We start from the raw sequence: 20754 nt of genomic DNA on the forward strand, positions 1-20754 counted from the left end.
GTTTCTGGACTAATAGTCAAGCAATAAGAACTAGGCCCTCGCCTCCCTCAGTTGAAGTTAAACTGACTGGTCTGTAATTACTGGGCTTTTCCATACAACCTTTTTTAAACCAGAGATCGATATTTGCAATTATCCAGTCCTCTGGCACCTCCCAAGTCCAGGGAACACAAAGATTAGGTCCTGTAACCTGCAATTTCCACATTCACTTTCTTCAATTTCCTTCGATACATCTCATCTGGTCCTAGAATCTGGCCAATGTTTAAATGCTCAAAGTTGATCCAATACTGTCCAGTTATCAATTTTGAACACTTCTGGTGACACAGTTTATTTCCCTATCACCAAGACCTTCATAAAGTCCCACTGGCACATTGGTAAAGACAGGCGCAAAGTAGACTTCAGCCATGTTCCTTGCCTCCATGTGCAAAACCCTTTTTGGTCCCAAATTGAATCAACTCCTCTTTTTATCTCCCTTTTACTGTGTATGTGCCTTTGGGATTCCTCTTTACGTTGGCTTCCAGTTTTTTCTCAGTAAATTCCTCTTCACTTATCTCATTTATTTTTCACCTCCCTTCTGAACCTTCTGTATTCAGCCTGGCTCTCAACTGTATTTTCAATCTGACACCTGTCATAAGTGCATTTTTTCTCCTCCATTACCTTGATTTCTATCTCCTTTTTCATCCAAGGAATTCTGGATTTATTTGCCCTACTTTTCCCTTTTAATGGAATACACCTTGATTGTGCTCAAACCATTTCTTTTTTGAAAGTAGGCCATTGTTCCACTAGTTTTTTCATAAGAACATAAGGACAAAAGAAGTAGGAGCAGGAGTAGGCCATCTAGCCCTTTCAGCCTGCCCCGCCATTCAATAAGATCATGGCTGATCTGAAGTGGCTCAGTTTCACTTTCCTGCTTTCTCCCCATAACCCTTAATCGCCTTGCCTACCAAAAACCTATCTACCCATGACTTAAATATATTTAGCGAGGTAGCCTCCACCACGCCAACGGGCAGAGAATTCCAGAGATTCACCACCCTTTGAGTGAAGAAGTTCCTCCTCAACTCTGTTCTAAACTGCGCCCCCCCCCCCCCACCCCCCCCCCCCCCACCCCCCCCCCGCTTATCTTGAGGCTGTGCCCTCTAGTCCTGCTGTCCATTCTGAGCAGGAAGAATCTCTCTACCTCTACCCTATCCATCCCTTTCATTATCTTATATGTCTCTATAAGATCCCCCCCTCATCCTTCTAAACTCCAATGAGTACAAACCCAGTCTATTTAGCCTCTCTTCATAGTCCAACCTCATCTCCAGTATCAGCCTAGTGAACCTCCTCTGCACTCCCTCCAAGGCCAAAATATCCTTGCACAAGTGCAGCGACCAAAACTGCACACAGTACTCCAGCTGCGGCCTCACCGGTGCCCTGTACAGTTGCAGCAAGACCTCCCTGCTTTTATATTCTATCCCCCTCGCTATAAAGGCCAGCATTCCACTCGCCTTCTTGATCACCTGCTGCACCTGCAGACTGGGTTTTTGCGACTCATGCACAAGGACCCCCACATCCCTCTGCACCTTAGCATGCTGCAGCTTGTCGCCCTTTAAATAGTAATCCCTCCTACTATTATTCCTGCCAAAGTGGATAACCATATACCTTTGGTTTCAGTCTACTAGGTCAAGAAGTTCTTGAAGTCGGCTCTCCCCCAGTTAATTATTCTTACTCTGGATTGCCCAATACCCTTTTCCATCATCATCTTAAACCTTATGAGACAGCGATCATGGCCTCCTAAATATTTACTCACTGACACTTAATCTACCAGGCTCACCTCATTTCCAAGGTCCAGCGGTGCCTTCTTTCTTGATGGACCTGGCACAATGCTATAGAAAATTCACATGGAAATCTAGGAGCTCTTGCCCCTCCTCTGCCCTTTATACAATGACTATTCCAGATTATATTCAGGTAATTCAAATCCCCAATTGTAACGACAGTATAATGTTGGTGCGGGTAGGACTGTGGCAGGGGGACATCAGCATCTGTGGAAGAGAATCGCTAAGAGCCATTACCTTCAGTGGGATGGGGTGGGTTTGAAAAGGAGAAAGTCTCATGAGACTAAATCACAGAGCAAGTCAAGACAGGAGCAAGAAGGGTGGAAGCTGCCAAAAAAAAAGTATGTACCAAGTGTCTAAACACCCAATATATTAGCTGTCAATTTTTCATCCGCACAGTAATTTATTCAACTCATCAACATTAGTTTATGGTAACTTGTGGTTGGATATCAATGACAACATTACTAGTAAGCCTGATGCTAAGTCACACTGACCCAATCTGGACCACGAAATACTGAATTAACACCGGAAAATGCTCCCAGCTACACGTTGCCCCATGCAACGGAGAGACTGAAACACCAATCATTAATGCTTACATTACGAAGTCTCTCTGCATTTGATTCAGGCACACAGCCACAACATATATGAACAAAACTGGTGAAGTTTTAGGTCAGAAACTCAATGAGAGAAAACAAAGGGTTACCTTTCTCGAGTAAGTTAGGCACGTGGGACAGTTGCCACAAGCATAGTGAACTCCTGCAACACTTCACTCATCATGTTCACTTATGTTTACACGTGGCTACTGGTGATATGGAAATTTTTGGCGTGGTGTTATTTCATTAGGCAACAGAATAAAGAGTCTGTTAAATACACCAGAGGAACTCTTTCTATTTGAAACAGGTAAACAAGGAGACAGTTGCTTTATGATGTAAGCAGAGTGATGTAGCATCAGAACGGTTAACGTATCATGTGACACACTAGAAAACAAACACATCTTCGGTCAAAGCCCAATGGTGATCCAGCACGACACAACCTTATGTTTGCAATTATCTCCTATTTCGCGCAGACAGCTTTTTAATCAGGAGAGGGTCGAGAGCACATCACACAAACACACAAAACAGAAGTCATTATTTGGCCCCTCTGCCATTTATGGCTGATCTATTTGCGCTTTGAATTCCACATTGCCATCCACCGCCCAATAACCTTTAAGTCCCTTGCTCCACAAGAATCTATCTACGTCTTAAAAGTATTCAGCAGCCGCCATCTCCACCGCCTTCTGAAGCAGAGTTCCAAAGTCGCACAACTCTTAGAAAAGATTTCTCCTCTTTGTCCCAAAAGAGCAATCCCTAATTTTAATAAAGTTCCCCTTAATTCTGGACTCACCTACAAAGAGGAATTACCCTTTCCACGTCAACCTTGTCAAGACCATTATATATTTAAATCAAGTCCAAAGATGTGCTGGTTAGATTGACTGGCCATGCTAAAATTGACCCAAGTGTCAGGGAATTTGCAGGATAAATGTGTGGGGCTACAGGAATTGGGCCTGGGTGGGCTTGTGGTCGGTACAGATTGATGGGCTGAATAGCCTCCTTCTGTACTGCAGGGATTCTATGATTTTTGAAGTCACCACTCACTTCTCAACTCCACTATAAACAAGGCCAATCTGTCCAATTTGTCCAACTTCTCTGCCCGTATGGAGCACAAAGGTGAAAGACTATTCAGATCTTCCTTATGTTAAAATTTGATATTGTAAAAGGCTCCATATCATGCTCTTCCTGTTACATGGGTCCAAATCCAGCTCATTCTGAGTTTGGAGGCCTCACTCCAATTCTCACCAAGCACAGGGGACAAAACTGATTGCAATCGCGAGGATCACTGACATGAGGAGAGGAAGATTCACAGTGGGACAGTGTGCTCAATGCTCCAGTCGCATTATTCTCCGCAAAGCCAGTGCTGGAAGTATATAGAAAAGCGATAATCAATAGCTGCCCATATATCCCGAGGTCTAAGCCCATAGAAGTGCTCTGTGACCACTTAGTTCGGTACAAGTATTTGCTCACTTCAAATATTTTTGTAACATTACCTCCCCAACTCCTTGAAAATCCTGGAATCAAACGACATAGTTACTGTGTGACTATCACTGAACACAGCTGAGTCAAGCAAGTTCCAAAAGTTAAATATTCCCTGTAGTTACTTTAATCCTTGTGCTTGGAGTTGAAAAAAAGTATTACATAAGTAGTGGGAGAAATAGTACACCTCCCAACGTCAATTCTATCATAGTCCTGCCCAGCTCCTAAGTATGAACAGAATTTATCCATTACACTCACAAGGGGATCACATGCTATATCAAAAGTTCTTACCATCAAGTGGGCTTTGTTAGTTTAATGTAGGCGTACAAGTTCAGTCACCGAGTCTTTGGCTGTGCACCAAGTGATGTCAAATAAGAACACAGGCTTTCAATGGAGGGTTTGGTTGTGCAGGACCATGTTAGCATATGAGCCACTGCAACAGTCGCAGGTTTTAAACTGGGCCCTCCTTCACATCCCACCTAACTGGGAAGTGACAAGTCAAAGATGGATCTAGAATGTGCTTATCCTGCTCTCTCCATACTCCCACCTAAGACTTCTCAATCAGTTGGATTAGCACCTTATTGTATTTAGTTTCGGTTTTAAAATAGGCACAGCATCAGTGAAATATGATATGGTGTTAACTCATGGCCCTGATCTCAGGTGTCAAAAGATAAGTGAAACATAGTTTACCAGGAGCAGCATACGTATCCTCAGACTTTTGTATCTTCTTCCCAAAGGAAGGAGGAAGAGAGTATGTCCGAGGTGCATGGAGTCCTTAATTATGCTGGCTGCTTTTCCGAGTCAGTGAGAACTATAGACAGTGTCAATGGGTGCGAGGTTAGTTATAGTGATGGACTGGGCTTCATTCACAATCCTTTGTAGTTTCTTGCAGTCTTGGATAGAGCAGGTGCCTTAATTTCTTGACATTGAAGGAGAGATTGTCATCGCACCAGTTCACCAGATACTCCATTTCTTTCCAGTACTCCGTGTCCATCATTGTTTGAGATGAGATCACTATAATGGTGTCATTAGCAAACTTGAAAATCGAATTGGAGGGAAACTTTGCTACGCAATCATATGTGTATAAGGAGTATAGTGAGGGGCTGAGGACACAGTCTTGTGGGACACTGGTGTTGAGGATAGAATCATAGAACCCTACAGTGCAGGAAGAGGCCCTTCGGCCCATCAAGTCTGCACTGACCACAATCCCACCAGGCCCTATCCCCATATGCCTACACATCTTGCCCACCAATCCCTCCAACCTATGCATCTTAGCACACTAAAGGGCAATTTTAGCATGGCTGATCAACCTAACCCGCACATCTTTGGACTGTGGGAGGAAACTGGAGCTCCCAGGAGAAACCCACGCAGACACGAGGAGAATGTGCAAACTCCACACACAGTGACCCAAGCCAGGAATCGAACCCAGGTCCCTGGAGCTGTGAAGCAGCAGTGCTAACCACTGTGTTACCGTGCCGCCCCATTTTTTTTAAAAAAAGTATTTTCATATGCTCCCACTTTATATTCTCAGAATTGTTTCCACCAATTAACAGAAAATATAATTTCATTATGAAACACACAAGAATGTCTCTTTATATATATTAAAGATATAATAAGAGTGATCACAGTGCTGATCCCAAATTATCCAGAACAGTGGCATCGTAACCACATAAAAGTGCCCTCTTAATATCGGCTATCTCCCCAGAACAATAACAGACACTGTACAACAGTTCAGTACATCAATCCAAAGATTATGGAAAAAAATTATATTGTACATAAACAAAAGTCATTTTCTTTACATTATAGTGTTTGTGTCCTACAAACAGATTTTGGTGTTTTTCACTCAATCAATGGAGGTAAATAAGTTTCAAATAAATAAGTGGCTTTTCTTGCATTGATCTTGGTGCAGTGGTAGTATTCGACAGTTCCAGTTCCCACACATTTGTAAGTATACACAGATGATCGGGGAGAAGTTGTTGTTGCCTATCCTTACTGATTGTGGTCTGTGGATTAAAAAGTTCAGGATCAAGACGTGAGGGGAGGAGCTGAGCCCCAGGCTACAGAGTTTGGAAATGAGTTTTGAAGGAATAATGGTGTTGAAGGCTGAGCTGTAGTCAATAAATAGGAATCTTTGTTAACTGGGTGTTCCAGGTCTAGTGCAGGGCCAGGGAGACAGTGTCTGCTGTGGACCTGTTGAGGCGGTTGGCCAAATGTAGTGGATCCAGGCAATTTGGGAGGCCAGAATTGATTTGTGTCATGAGTAACCTTTCGAAGCACTTCATCACGATGAATGATCAGAATCACCAGATGATTGTCATTAAGGCATGCCATCTGGCTTTTCTTTGGTACCAGGATGATGGTTGTTTTCTTGAAGCAGATAGGGACATCAGACTTCAAGAATCTGCAAATTAGTACTACAAGATCCATCTGTTCCTCTGAGCTTCCCACTGTCCTGCCATTCATTAAATACTCTCTCATCTTGTTTCTTCTTCCAAAGTGCATCACCTCACACTTATCAGGGTTGAATACCATCTGCCACTGCTCTGATCATATGACTAACCCCATCTATAGCTTCCTGTAATCTACGATTTTCTTCTTCACTATTAACCAGAGTACCAATCTTGGTGTCGTTTGCAAACTTGCTTAACATTCCTCCACATCTTCATCTACATTATTTAACAAACCATAAATGTCCCAGTAATGAACCTTGTGGCTCACACTGGACATTGGCATCCAGTCATTCAAATAGCGTTCTATCATACCCTCTATGTCCTATTGCTAAGCCAGTTTCTGCTCCATCTCACCAGTTTCCCTAAATTCATGTGCTTTAACCTTCTCAACCAGTCTCCCATGGGAATTTATCAAAAGCTGTGCTAAAATCCATAAAAATGGCATCTCCTGAATTTCCCTCATCCATGATGTGGAGATGCCTGTGTTGGACTGGGGTAAAACAGAAAGAAATCCCACAACACCAGCTTAAAGTCCAAACAGGTTTATTTGTAGCAAAAGCCGCAAGCTTTCGGGACAGGCTGTCCCTTCGTCAGGTGGCTGAGACTCCTGTCTCGAAAGCTTGCGGCTTTTGCTACAAATAAACCTGTTTGGACTTTAAGCTGGTGTTGTGGGATTTCTTTCTGTTTTTCCCTCATCCACACATGATCATATTTTTGAAAAATTCTAACAAATTTGTTAGGCACCAGTTCCCTCTGACAACGCCATGCTGATTTTCCGTAATTAATCCATGCTTTTCCAAGTGGATATTTACAATACAATGATAATTATTTTTATTTATTCATGGGATGTGGACATCACTTCTATAGTCAGCATTTACTGCTCATCTCACATGGCCTTTGAGAAGATAGGGCTGAACTGTCTTCTTGAAGCACTGCAGTCCATGTGGTGAAGATACTTCCATCAGGGTGTCAGAGATAAAGTTCCAGCATTTGTTCCAACCAGGTAGAAATGGCAATATATTTCCAAATCAGGATGGCTTATGATTTGGGAGGGGAACTTGGAGGTGACAATGTTTCCATGAGAGGCTTTGGAAGGTGTTATCAAAAAAAGGCTGGCAATTTCACACAATGCATTTCAGAGAAGCACACTGCTGACTGGAGTAAATTTTTAAAGTGGTGGTTGGAGTGCCATTAAAGCTGACTACTTTGCCCTTTGGGCAGCATGGTGGCACTGTGGTTAACAGTGTCAGGGACCCAGGTTCAATTCCGGCTTGGCTCAATGTGTGGAGTTTGCACATTCTCCGTGTCTGTTTGGGTTTCCTCTGGGTACTCCAGTTTCTCCCACACTCTGAAAGACATGCTGGTTAGGTGCATTGACCCAAACAGGCGCCGGAGTGTGGCGACTAGGGGAATTTCACAGTAATTTCACTGCAGTGTTAATGTAAGCCTTACTTGTGACTAATAAATAAATTTTTAATTTTACTTTTAAATTTGATTGCTCATTTGCAGAGCAGGTGCACTCAATGGGTCGAATGGCCTCCTTCTACACTAATTCTGTGATTACATGTCGAATTCGCTAAGCGTGGTTGGAACTATACTTGCCCATGCGTTATAGACGATGGTATGGCTTTAAGGAGTCAGTGAGCCGTTAAGCATAGAATACCCAGTCTCTGAACTGCTCTTTGTAGACACAGTATTTATCTGGCAATTGTCCCCAAGATGTTGATTATGAAAAATATGACAATGATCAATGTTAAATTGTCGATGGTGAGGTGATTACACTCTCTCTTTACAGCCATCTACTTTTTGCCTTGTATGGATGTTACTTGCAACTTATCAGCCCTAGCCTGAATGTTGTTTTGGCATTGCTGCAGGTGGGCACAGACTGCTTCATTGCTGAGGTGATGCAAATGCAATTGCACACTGCATTCATCTGTGACATCTCTATTTCTGACCTTATAATGGCAGGAAAATGATTGATGAAGCAGCTGATGATGGAGTCTAGAATACTATCTTAAGAAACTCCTACAGTGATGACCTAAGACGATTGATCTCCAAATTCCATAACTAGACTCTTGCACTAGATATGACTCCAGCCAGTGAGGTTTCCTCTCTATTCCACTGACTTCAATACTGCTTGATGCTGCACTTGGTCAAGTGCCACCTTGGTGCTAAGAGCAGCCACTCACTTCTGGAAGAATATTTATGTTCCATGTTTGTGTCAAGTAGCACCCAGTGTAAAATATGCCTGGGAGCACCTAGTGTAACACAGCAGGGAACACTTGGTACAATATATAAAAGACATCAGCATTGTCCTTGGAACAGCTTCAGCGTAAAACACAAAAATTTTTAATAGCTAGTTGACGGTGTTTTTGATTAATTATCCATTCAGACCCAAGGAGAATCTAGGCCCACTAAGATCTTTAATGCACTCAATTAAAAAACTCTCAGGATGTAGGCATTGCTCATTAAACAAAGTCATTAATGCCCATCCATATCTGCCCTTAAGAAGATGGTGATGAACTGCCATCTTGAGTCACTGAAGTCCATGTGGTGACAATACTGACAAAAGTGGTCAGGTAAGGAGTTCCAGGATTTTAAAGAAACATCGGTGCGTATTTTCAAACCAGGATTCTGAGGATTGGGAGGGGAATTTGAGGAGTTTTCTCACATTTTGCTTTGTCCTGCGAGGTGGGAAAGGTCATGGATTTGGAATGCCGATTAAATTGTCGTAGGGAGGTGCTGCAAATATAAATAGTATACCTTGAAATTCATATTGCTTCTATGATGGTCAGAGAACAGATATTCAAGGGGATCTATCTCATCACATCTGCAGGCTTTGACATGGTTTACCATACCACCTTCCTTCAACAGTGTTGGCCTGCCAAGTGGGATTCCACTGGTTCCGTTCTTGTCCACTGAATCATAGCCAGAAAATTATTGCAATGGCTTCTTTTCCCACTTCAGCTTTATTGCCCCCCAAGGATCTAGGTTTGTAGCCTTTTTCATCTACACACAAACTCATGCCAACATCATCTGAAAATACACCAAAAACAGGCTGATGACGCCACGTTCTACCACACCACCGTCTTGCTAAACTCCTTCACCACTACTGACTTATCACATGGGTTGTCCAACATTCAGTACTAGATAAGCAGAAATCTCCTTCAATTAGAAACTTAAACATTGTAATGTAAGCCATTGTCTTTGCTCTCATCTACCGACTTTATCCTTTTCACTAGCAACCTCTAGCAAGACTGAACCAGGCTGTTCACATCTGTGGTACTATATCTGAGCCCAAATTAAGCTTTTGAACACGTCTTGACCATCCACTTATTCCGACATCCATAGTCTTGCTGGACTTCAAAACTGCCTCAACCCATTTGATGCTGAAACCCTTTATCCATGCCTTTGCACCTCTAGACATAACAACTAAAATGCATTCCTGGCTGACCGCCCACATTCTATCCTCACCCAAAATTCTACCTCTAGTCCTTACTTAAACCAAATCCCATTCATCCATCACCATGGCTTCCAGTTAAGCAATAACATGATTTTGGGCACTTCGTGTTAAAGGCCCTGTATAAATAAAATTGTTATTGCCAATTAAACAAAGGTTTTGTTCTCCGAATAGCCTGAGCCTTATATAGTTGTACCAACCTGTCAATTACTCTCACAACCTTTCCCCATGCACACTGCACTGCAATTTATTTTTGTCTAATTATTTTTACCCAATTCCCTTCTGTAAATTATCGAATCTGCCTTTCGGGCAGCTCATTCCAAGTCTGAACAACTCACTGCACAAAACAATGTTTCTTCATGTGACCGGTGGTTTATTTGTCAATTGTGTTAAATTTGTGTCCTCTAGTCATTGACCCTTTCATGACTTAAAACTGTGTGCCTTTATCTACTCAATGAAAACCACTAATGATTTTGAGCCTTTATCAAACCTTCTCTTACTTAGTAATTTAAGGCAGCCTGAGTGACCTTGTTGAGATCTTTTAAAATCAAGAGGCTTTGAGATATTAAGGGGTTAACATCGCATGCAACTTAGAATTTGAGTTGATTTCAAAATGACAAGCTTCAGACATCTGTGATTAATGAATTTACTCTTTAACAGTTCTCTTTCTTTCAACATAACGATATTACGATCTTAGATATGGTTAATCTGATTAGAACAAAGGGCATCTTGTGATTAGCTATATTGTATCAGACCGCATGTGATCGTAAGGATTGTAAAAGCTACATAAAGAAGGGCTGTCCCATTGTTCAGGGCACCTTTGCTACCTGACTCCCAGCACTGAGTGGAAGTTACATAGCAAAGCTTCCATATATAAGAACAACGAACTTATGGATTGGACAGCGATTGTTGTTTGCCTTTGTATGAAGGATGGAAGAGTCTCGCGAAAATGAACGTAATAGCTTGACAGGGTAAATGTAAAGAAAATGTTTCTACTTGCTGGTGTGACCAAAGCTAGGAGGTCCTAAATGTTAAACAGACACAGAGAAATTCAGTAACGAATCCCAGGAGAGATGTCTCCACCCAGAACATGGTTTGTGGAAGTCACCACCATATGAAGTAATTAAGATGATCATCATTAACACATTTAAGGGGGAGCTAGATTAACACAAGGGTGCCAGCAACGCATGGAGCTTAAATAATAGGTTGGACCCATTTTCATTTTCAGATATTCGCACACCTATCAAGCCTACATCTCAACACATCTCATGAATATAATCAAGAGTCTCAGCTCTTCCCCACCCCCATCTTAAATTACTTCCATATTCTGTTTATGTTCCTCCCCATTTATGCCAAGGAGAAAGATAAGGTTGGTTATTTAAGGCACAGCGGAACAAGCCAGTGCAGACTGTACTAACGCAGATTGTAACCTGATGCAATCAGTGAGCGAGGGTCCTAAATAGGTACATAGACATGAATCATATGAAATAGCAGGAGTAGACCACATGGCCTCTTGACCCACTATTCAATCCCAGCCAACCATAGGCTTTAATTCCACTCTGTCACCCGCTCCCTGTTTTCCCAAGACACCAAAAATCTGTCTATCTCAGCCTTAAAATATATAGCGATGGAGCATCCAAATCCTGTAGGCTAGAGAATCCCAAAATTCCACAACTATTAAGTGGAACATTTCCTTTAAATTTCTTCATCTCAGTCTGGCCAGCCACTTATCAGCTTTAAAGGTAAGAGAACACCTGAAAATATCTTGCTGGCACGAATAGATCTTGGCCTCAAGAGGCCTGTTGCATCAATGTTGTAAATGCTAGAGGCCAAAGTTATTCCAGGAATGCCTCATTGCTGTACAAGTTACATAGAACGATATAAAACATACAGCACAGAAACTGGCCATTTGATCCAAAAGCTCCATGCTGGTGTTTAAATTCTATGTGGTACCCCCTCTTCATCTAAACTTACAATTAGAACCTTTTATTCTTTTGTTCCTTTATGTTTATCCAGCTTCCCCTTAAACATATCAATGATATTTATCTTAACTACTCCATTTCGTAGTACCCAACCAGAAGTAACCATTGTCAAGTTTCTTCAGAATCACGTGAACTTTAATACTATCTTTCATTCTTCCAATCTTAAAGTATAGGCCCAATTCAAATACAATCCATAATAACACTGTAAAAAAGTGTCCACAAATTATTCAGCTGCTGCATCAGCTGAGCCCCAATCTGAAGGTTCAAGGCAGTATGGTTTTCAGTCAAGATGGTGCTTTTACAGGAATGCAATGGGTACACAGGTCTGACAGCTACACCCCACATTGTAAAGCAGCCTGTCTTCCATAGACATGGGTCTCTGTATGTCATCTACATTCCTCAGTGCAAACAAGCTTGCATTCCATATAAACATACTTCAATGTCAATTACAACCAGCCATGTTTTAAGTAGATGGGTCTCAAAAAACACGCTTGTTTACATTGAAGAATATAGCAGACAATGACCTTATGAGTCAGGATATGGTTTTACAAAACTTTACACACAAAGATGATCACATCCATTTTTCAGAGGCGTCTGGCCATTTACAGAGATCAAATCTCCAAGCTAAACGAAGTGCATTTCACAGAAAATTGCAATGAAATATTATTTGAATCCTACCTGTACTGCAAATTTGAATCCTATGCCATAATGAATCAGATAGATGCCAATCTACAATCTGATGGGATCGGAGAATGTCCCCTCTTTTGCATTTTAAGGAAACATTTGAGTTCAGTTTTTGCATACAGTTTTAGTTTGGAATGACCTGGAACTAAGGCAGTGCAAGTAAAAAAAAAGCTCCATTTGCAACATGTAATAGAGGTAATACTCCAGATATCTCACATTAAAATCAAAAGGGCTAACCACAGTCTACATATAACACAGTAAATTGTTTGTAAAATCACTTACTAGTCGCGCTAACAAGACCAGCAGCATCAGAAGGGTCAGTGAGATACGACATAATAAGCTGTATGCACAGTAAGCACTGCAGTGTAGGCAAACATGATAGCATCACGTGACTGTACTAGGGTGTTGCAAGGTTATTTTTGCAATGGTCAAGGCTATTCCCTACCTTGTACGTTAGCACTTGAAGTCTCTCTATAAACAGTCTTAGTGAAGATTTCATTTTATAGAACGGCAAACATGTTTAAATCTTGTGCTGTTTACCATAAAAGAAATGTTGATTTCATATGAAACTTCAAGTGTACTTTCTCTTTCTGATACAAAACTTATTTGGCTAAGACCTTGAACAAGATTTTTAAAAACCTTGAGCTAAGACTCAATTAAAAAACAAATGTTTGTATAAAATGTATTGATAAGCATTCTCAATCACACGTGGGAAACGCACATTTGCTGTAAAGTAATCTTAACCCATGTAGAACTTACTGTGTCATGACCAACTACAAAACTCCGCAATGGATCAGTGCAAGTGTGTTAATAATCCACACGAAGTGCACAGGTTCCAGGTACAACGCTCTCGATGTTGTTAACTAATCTCAGCCAGGGCATCAAGTTGACATTCTACAATTAGGCTCAGTGCGTCTGGTCAAGGGTAGAGGGTGAGAAAACCAGCTGATTACAATCCAGCAACTCATAATAAAGTGGCCACTCATGGATGAGATCGGAGTCACTTGGGAGTGATGTGCCATCAAGATTGCACTGTGTCTGATTCGTTTTTGATCATCCTGCTTGCTGTATGACACAATGATAATGGAGTTGTTGACTAGTCATAGCAATCAACCCATATCATTTAGGCTACAACAGAGCCAGGCATCAGTGAGGAACACCTCCAATGGTGCAGACTCAGAAGTCAGATGTCACACTTTTCTCCCAGACTAGAAATACTCACCACATCTCAAATTACTTATATACTCTTTACCAAATTATTGCATTCTGATCTGCATTTGAATGAATCAATACTTTCTGCTTTCAATCCCCTGGAAACCTATTCTATAAATTGCCTCAACAATGTGCGCCCTAAATGTATCTAGGGCTTCACTAGTAGCTCAGCATTTTTCTGACAGCTCTGCTGCCCTGTATTAAATCTTAAGTGTATAACCCATTGTTTTCATATCTAATTTTGATTGGCCTGCATTAAGTTATTTGAAAGCTTAAAGATAAAAAATACATTTTTAAAAAGAATTGAAAACGTCACCACTGAGGGGAGAGAGATGAGTGAATATAGGCTTGGGGTCTCCACAATAGCTGGAAGGATCATAGATATATATGCATCCATCCTATAAAAAGAGCATTGTCTTGTTGACATTGCAACTTGGGAAGGAATGAGGAAGAATGTGACAGCTAGAAATATCCCTCAAAATCGCTATTAGATTTGTCGGATAGATTGCAAAATGTGCTTGTGCCTTTTGAAATGAGACATAGGGCAGCAACCTTAAAAATAAAGCATTGTTTTAGCAATTAGTAGCTTAAGGAGATAGTTTGAATAAACAGTCCCTCTAAAATATTGAACATTAAAAAATAGTAGAACTACAGATCAGCCACTCCTTTGAGGCTGTAATTTGTGCATTAGAAACAGCAGAAACCTCCAATGTATACTTATATACCAATGGAATGGAAAACAGCCAAAAATACTTCAAATACACTCAACAACAAAAGTGCACATTGGCTGCTCAAAACACATCTAATTTTACACCACACCTGAGCACCAGGTAGAGTAATTACAGTGGAAGATGTTAGAAACGACATCTAAACACATGTTAAAATACAGGGGAAGAACATCATGTCTGGTCCTGGACATCATGCATCTTCTTCTACATATATCATCTCCTACTAGCACCCTCCTATCCCTGCCCAACTCAACACATGTCCAAACAATGCCTGGAATCAGAAAAGTGAATAAAAGGAATCTTTGTTCATTTAGGAAAATTCTGCTCCAGCTCCCGGAACACAGTAGTGCCCAGAGGACACAACACCCCAATGACCCACCTACCTGCTCCGTGTAGAAATAGCAGCCACTGGTCCAGTTCTTCTTTAAATGCTCGCAACACGAAGATTTAACTCTGGCAGCTCAACCATTGTCACACCAGCCATTTCCACCCTTTAGAAAGGTCCTTTCTTTGAAATGGGCAACATTAAAATGCTGTTACTTTCGGAGTACTTGGTGATACACCCCCAACATCAATCAAGTAGCTACACAACTGCAGAGGTAGCACCTGCTTTAAAACTACTAGAGTTCTGTTGGGTAACAGTTAGAACAATGTCCAATTTTTAACTATTACAAGAATAGTTCTGATTAATGGTCAACTTCCCACTCAACTCATCTCCCTCAACGATCATCATCTGAAGAGAAAAGCTGCCAGACCTGCAGATATTTCCTGCATTTTCTGTTTTACTTCAGTATCAGCAATATTTTGGTAAGTAGACTCACAAAACCAGGTAAAGGTCCAACAAATTTATTCGGTAGCATGAGCTTTCAGGGCGTTGCCCCTTCATCAGCAGTGTTTTGCTTTAACTATTTGGTTCAATAGTCTCCTATGGAGAGTATGTCCATTGTCCCTACCTGCTCTGTCCTACATAAGAACATAAGAAATAGGAGCAGGAGTAGGCCATCTAGCCCCTCGAGCCTGCCCCGCCATTCAATAAGATCATGGCTGATCTGTCGCTGCTCAGTTCCACTTTCCCGCCCTCTCCCCATAACCCTTAATCCCCTCTCTTATCAAGAACCCATCAACCCGCGTCTTAAAAATATTTAGCGAGGCAGCCTCCACCACTTCAACAGGCAGAGAATTCGAGAGATTCACCACCCTTTGAGTGAAGAAGTTCCTCCTCAACTCCGTTCTAAACCGCCCCCCCTTTATCTTGAGGCTGTGCCCCCTAGTCCTACTGTCTTTTTTGAGCGGGAAGAGTCTCTCCACCTCTATCCTATCCATCCCATTCATCATCTTATACATCTCAATGAGATCTCCCCTCATTCTTCTAAACTGTAACGAGTACAAGCCCAGTTTATTCAGCCTCTCCTCATAGCTCAACCCCCTCAACTCCAGTATCAGCCTAGTAAACCTCCTCTGCACTCCCTCCAAGGCCAAAATATCTTTGCGCAGGTGCGGCGCCCAAAACTGCACACAGTACTCCAGCTGCGGCCTCACCAATGCCCTATACAGCTGCAGCAAGACCTCCCTACTTTTATATTCAATCCCCCTCGCTATGAAGGCCAGCATCCCATTCGCCTTCCTGACCACCTGCCGCACCTGCAAGCTGGGTTTTTGCGACTCATGCACAAGGACCCCGAGGTCACTCTGCACCATCGCCTGCTGCAGTTTTTCGCCACGTAAGTAATAGTCCTTCCTACCATTATTCCTACCAAAGTGGACCACCTCGCACTTGCCAACATTGAATTCCATTTGCCATTTCCTGGCCCATTCGCCCAGCTTATCTAGATCCTTCTGCAGACTCTCCACACCCTCCGCACAATTTGCCGTTCCCCCAATCTTGGTGTCATCAGCAAATTTCGACACCATACACTCGGTTCCCTCCTCCAGATCATCTATATAAATGGTAAAAAGCTGAGGCCCCAGCACCGACCCCTGGGGCACTCCACTAGTCACCATCCGCCAATCCGAATAGCACCCGTTGACCCCCACTCTCTGCCTCCTATTTGACAACCAATCCTCTATCCACGCTAACACCCTACCCCCAACTCCATGTCCCTCAACCTTCTGCAATAACCTCTTGTGAGGTACTTTGTCAAACGCCTTCTGAAAATCCAGAAAGACCACATCCACCGGCTCTCCTCTATCCACCGCCCTAGACACATCCTCATAGAACTCCAGTAAATTTGTCAGACACGACTTCCCTTTAATGAAACCGTGCTGCGTCTGCTCTATCAAGCAATTCCCTTCAAGATGCCTCGCAATTTCCTCCTTAATGACAGATTCTAACATTTTACCTACCACAGACGTTAAACTAACCGGCCTATAATTCCCCGCCTTTTGCCTGGCACCTTTCTTAAACAACGGCGTAACATTAGCCGTTTTCCAATCATCCGGCACTTCCCCGGAATCCAGCGACGTCTGGAAAATAGCCACCAAGGCATCCACCATCACCTCCGCCATTTCTTTCAGAACCCTCGGATGCATTCCATCTGGTCCTGGGGACTTGTCCACAATCAGCCCCTCCAGTCTGTCGAGCACCGCCTCTCTAGTAACAGTAATGTCATTAAGACCCTCCAGTCCTACCACCTTTCCATCGCTAACACCCGGCAAATTATTCACGTCCTCCTCCGTGAAGACAGAAACAAAAAAGTTATTCAATACCTTAGCCATATCCCCATCCCCTACCACTAGGTCCCCTTTCTCATCCTCTAAAGGACCAACATTCACCCTAGCCAGCCTCTTCCTTTTTATATATTTATAAAAACTCTTGCTATCCTTTTTTATATTAAGCGCTAGCCCAGCTTCATAGTTTCTCCTACCCTTCTTTATCAACTTCTTTGTCAATCTTTGTTGACATTTAAACCTCTCCCAATCCTCTTCTCGCCCACTACTCTTAGCTACTCTAAATTCCTCCGCTTTTAGTTTAACATTTTCCTTCACCTCCTTCGTTATCCACGGCTTATTACCTCTCCTCCTACTATCCTTTTTGACCATCGGAATAAATTTCTGCTGAGCACCAAGAAAGATCTCCTTAAAGATCCTCCACTGCTCCTCAACAGACCCTCCCTCCAACGCGCTCCCCCAGTCCACATTTGCCAATTCTTCTCTCATCCTACCGTACTCCCCTCTATTCAAACACAGGATGCGTGTCCGGGAACCCACTTTCTCCTCCTCCATCTGCACCAGAAACTCCACCATACAATGATCACTCTCCCCAAGAGGATCCTTCACCACAAGGTCCCTAATTCTACCCACCTCATTACATAGCACCAGATCCAAGATAGCTCGCTCCCTCGTCGGCTCCAACACACACTGTTCGAGGAAACTATCCCGGCAGCATTCCAAGAACTCTTCCTCGAGCCCCCCGCGTCCAACATGGGTCGACCAATCAATATGCAGATTGAAATCCCCCATAACTACGGCCGTCCCATTCCTGCACGCTGCACTTATTTGCGCGTTAACAGCCCGCCCCACCTCCAGATCATTATTCGGGGGCCTATAGACGACACCCACCAGCGTCTCACCAGAGCCAAGAGAATGCTACATGTGACTCCAGACCCACAACAATGTGGTTGGTTCTAAAGCTGCCCTCCGAAATAGCTTAACATGCAACTCGGTTCAAGGGAATTCGGGATGGACAACAAATGCTGGCCTTGCCAGTGATGCCCACATCCCACACAAGAACAGTGGAAAAAAACTGCAGTACAATTATCTCCCAGAGGCTGACAGCTGTAGATTCCACTTCCACCAGGACCTGGACATGCCAGTGCAATGCACCCAAACCGTGCAGATATACTCAGTAAAGGAGACAGAACTGGCAGCACTTCTTGCCAACCAGCCGCAAACAGATCACCATGACCACGCGTACAGACAGTTTCTGCAGAGGACTTCCAAATGTGATAAGGAGCCAAGAGAATGCTAATTTTAATGGTTCTTGTTTCAAAACAAGAACAGCACCTGAGTCCATCTGCTGAATTGGACCAGATCTCTCCAAATTCTGGTCAAAATATTTACACTCACAGCTTGATGACAGAGTTCAGTAACAGCAGCAATTTTAAATTACAAATGACCAAAGTTTCTCATCAACAGACTGAACAGCAAGCAGTGAGAAAAGATTCTCAGGTTATTCAGCACCTGCCTTATTCCACTGGTCAAGCTACTTGTTAAACCAGTTATTGCATGATTTCAGTCATACACCCTTTGTACGCACCACAAACTCAGCCAAAGGCCAATTATTTATCTTTAAGAAATATGCTGCACGATGGAGCATTTTTAAAACCTAAAATGAGTGGAGATTTTTGAACACATTCTTAGATTACCCAATTTGCCATTTCAAATTTATTTACAAAATTTAAGGCAGTAAGACCATACCACACCAATCCCCTATATGCAACAACTTCCTTGCAGACATACATCAAAACATATGCACAGGGTCTCCACTGGTGCATTCAGAATCTAAGTGGGATAGAGGGGAAAAATAGGATCCAGAATACAAATACATATGGTGTACCAATCAGACAAAACAATATTGGTTTATCCAAAAGCTAATCGACAGAAAGATCAATGTTTGATGACAGGACACAAACAGTGCACATAGATATAAATTCAATCATGTTCCGCCCAAAGACAGGTCCTTGTCTCATTGTCTGCCAAAGCTCCATCCTGCACCGCTTTTGTCATTGGGCAATGCCTTCTACTCTCAGGGTAAGGGCAAGAAGGCAGATCTCAAACCTGCCTCAGTTGGAATGGGAACTGAAACTGGGTAATTGGTATTATTCGGAAACACATGCTAGTCATGTATCCAACTGAACTAACTATGTAACAAAAGGAGCATGCTGTAGACCAGGGGTCCCCAAACTGGGGTCCACAGTTTGGTGACCACCATGAGTGACAAACACTGTCAAAAGGAGCAGCTGACCAATTTGAAAAATAATTACAGCAATGAAATAGGCTTCTTTAAGTACTGGATCTAGTAATCCAAGGGGCTTTTAACTGATTGGCCCATTTGATTTATATCATCTTTCTATTGCTGTGCAGTAAAACTCGCGGTCAACAATAAAGACTGAGAATGGGGCCGGTGGCGAGAAGAGGTGGTGAGAAGTGATGAGTGTGTGCACGAGGGAGTAGGGTGGGTAAGTGTGAGCAAGTGTGCAAGAATGAGGTATGCATGCGTGGGGGGTTTGAATGCATGTTGGAAGGAGCAGAGACAACAAGTGCACAAGAGAAGGGAAGGATGGCAAGTATGTGTGAGGAGTGAGATGAACGAGGGGCAGGGCGGGGGTGGGGGGGCGATGTGTCTGCCATGAGAATAGCTTTCCAGCATCATGACAAAATGCCAAGACTTCAGTTTTTTTAAATATGAAAACTTTGTAATTATTACATTATCTCCCTAAGGTAGACATACTTCCAGGGGTTAATATTAAGAGCCACTGGAGAGTGGGGGAATTGCAGCAACTGTTTATTCCTGTCTCGCACAAAAGTAAAATGGGTAAGAGGGCCAACCATGGCTTACAAAGGAAATTAGAGAGAGTATCCAAGGAAGAAGCATACAGATTGGCCAAGAAAAATAATACATCTGAGGATTGGGAGCAATTTAGAATTCAGCAAAGAAGGACCAAAGGGATTAAGGAGACGAAAATACAATATGAAAGTAAGCTTGCAAGTAATATAAAGACTAACACTAAGAATTTCTATAGATACGTGAAGAGAAAGAGGTTGGTGAAGACAAATGTAGATCCCCTTTAGACAGAAATGGGGGAATGCATAACAGGAGACAAAGAAATGACTCGGTTTTTTGGTTCTGTCTTCACAAATAAGGACACAAATCAGATGCCAGAAATGTTGGAGAATTCAAAGATTTAGAGAGAGGGGGAAGAACTGAGGGAGATCAATATTAGTAAAGAAATGCTGCTGGGAAAATTGATGGCATTGAAGGCAGATAAATCCCCAGGGCCTGAATCTACATCCCAGAGTATTTACAGAAGTGGCTCTAAAAGTAGTGGATTAGTAGTCATCTTCCAGAATTCTACAGACTTGGGAACAGTCCCACAGATTGGAGGGTAGCTAATGTCACTCCAATGTTGAAAAAGGGAGGTAGAGAGAAAACAGGGAATTATAGGCCTGTAAGCTTAACATCAGTCATGGAGAAAATTCTCGAATCATTATCACGAATTTTATAGTGGAGCATTTAGCTCAGACACAGTCAGCATTGATTTATGAAGGGAAAATCATGCTGGACAAATCTGTTGCAATTCTTTGAAGGTGTAAGTAGTAGAGTTGACAAGGGGAAGCCAGTTGATGTAGTACATTTGGA

At 42.5% G+C, this 20754-nt stretch overlaps 1 protein-coding gene across 1 annotated transcript in view; it reads right to left on the reverse strand.

Moving 5' to 3' along the window:
• Positions 1 to 20754, reverse strand: part of larp1 (La ribonucleoprotein 1, translational regulator) — a 120602-nt gene that overhangs the window by 72759 nt on the left and 27089 nt on the right. The window contains 1 exon segment of the mRNA XM_080201303.1: positions 9594 to 9597. Within this exon segment, the coding sequence (XP_080057429.1) occupies positions 9594 to 9597 (4 nt within the window).

This window comes from Carcharhinus amblyrhynchos, chromosome 13, assembly GCF_965287045.1.
Source record: "Carcharhinus amblyrhynchos chromosome 13, sCarAmb.v2.hapA, whole genome shotgun sequence".
Taxonomy (NCBI): Eukaryota; Metazoa; Chordata; class Chondrichthyes; order Carcharhiniformes; family Carcharhinidae; genus Carcharhinus; species Carcharhinus amblyrhynchos.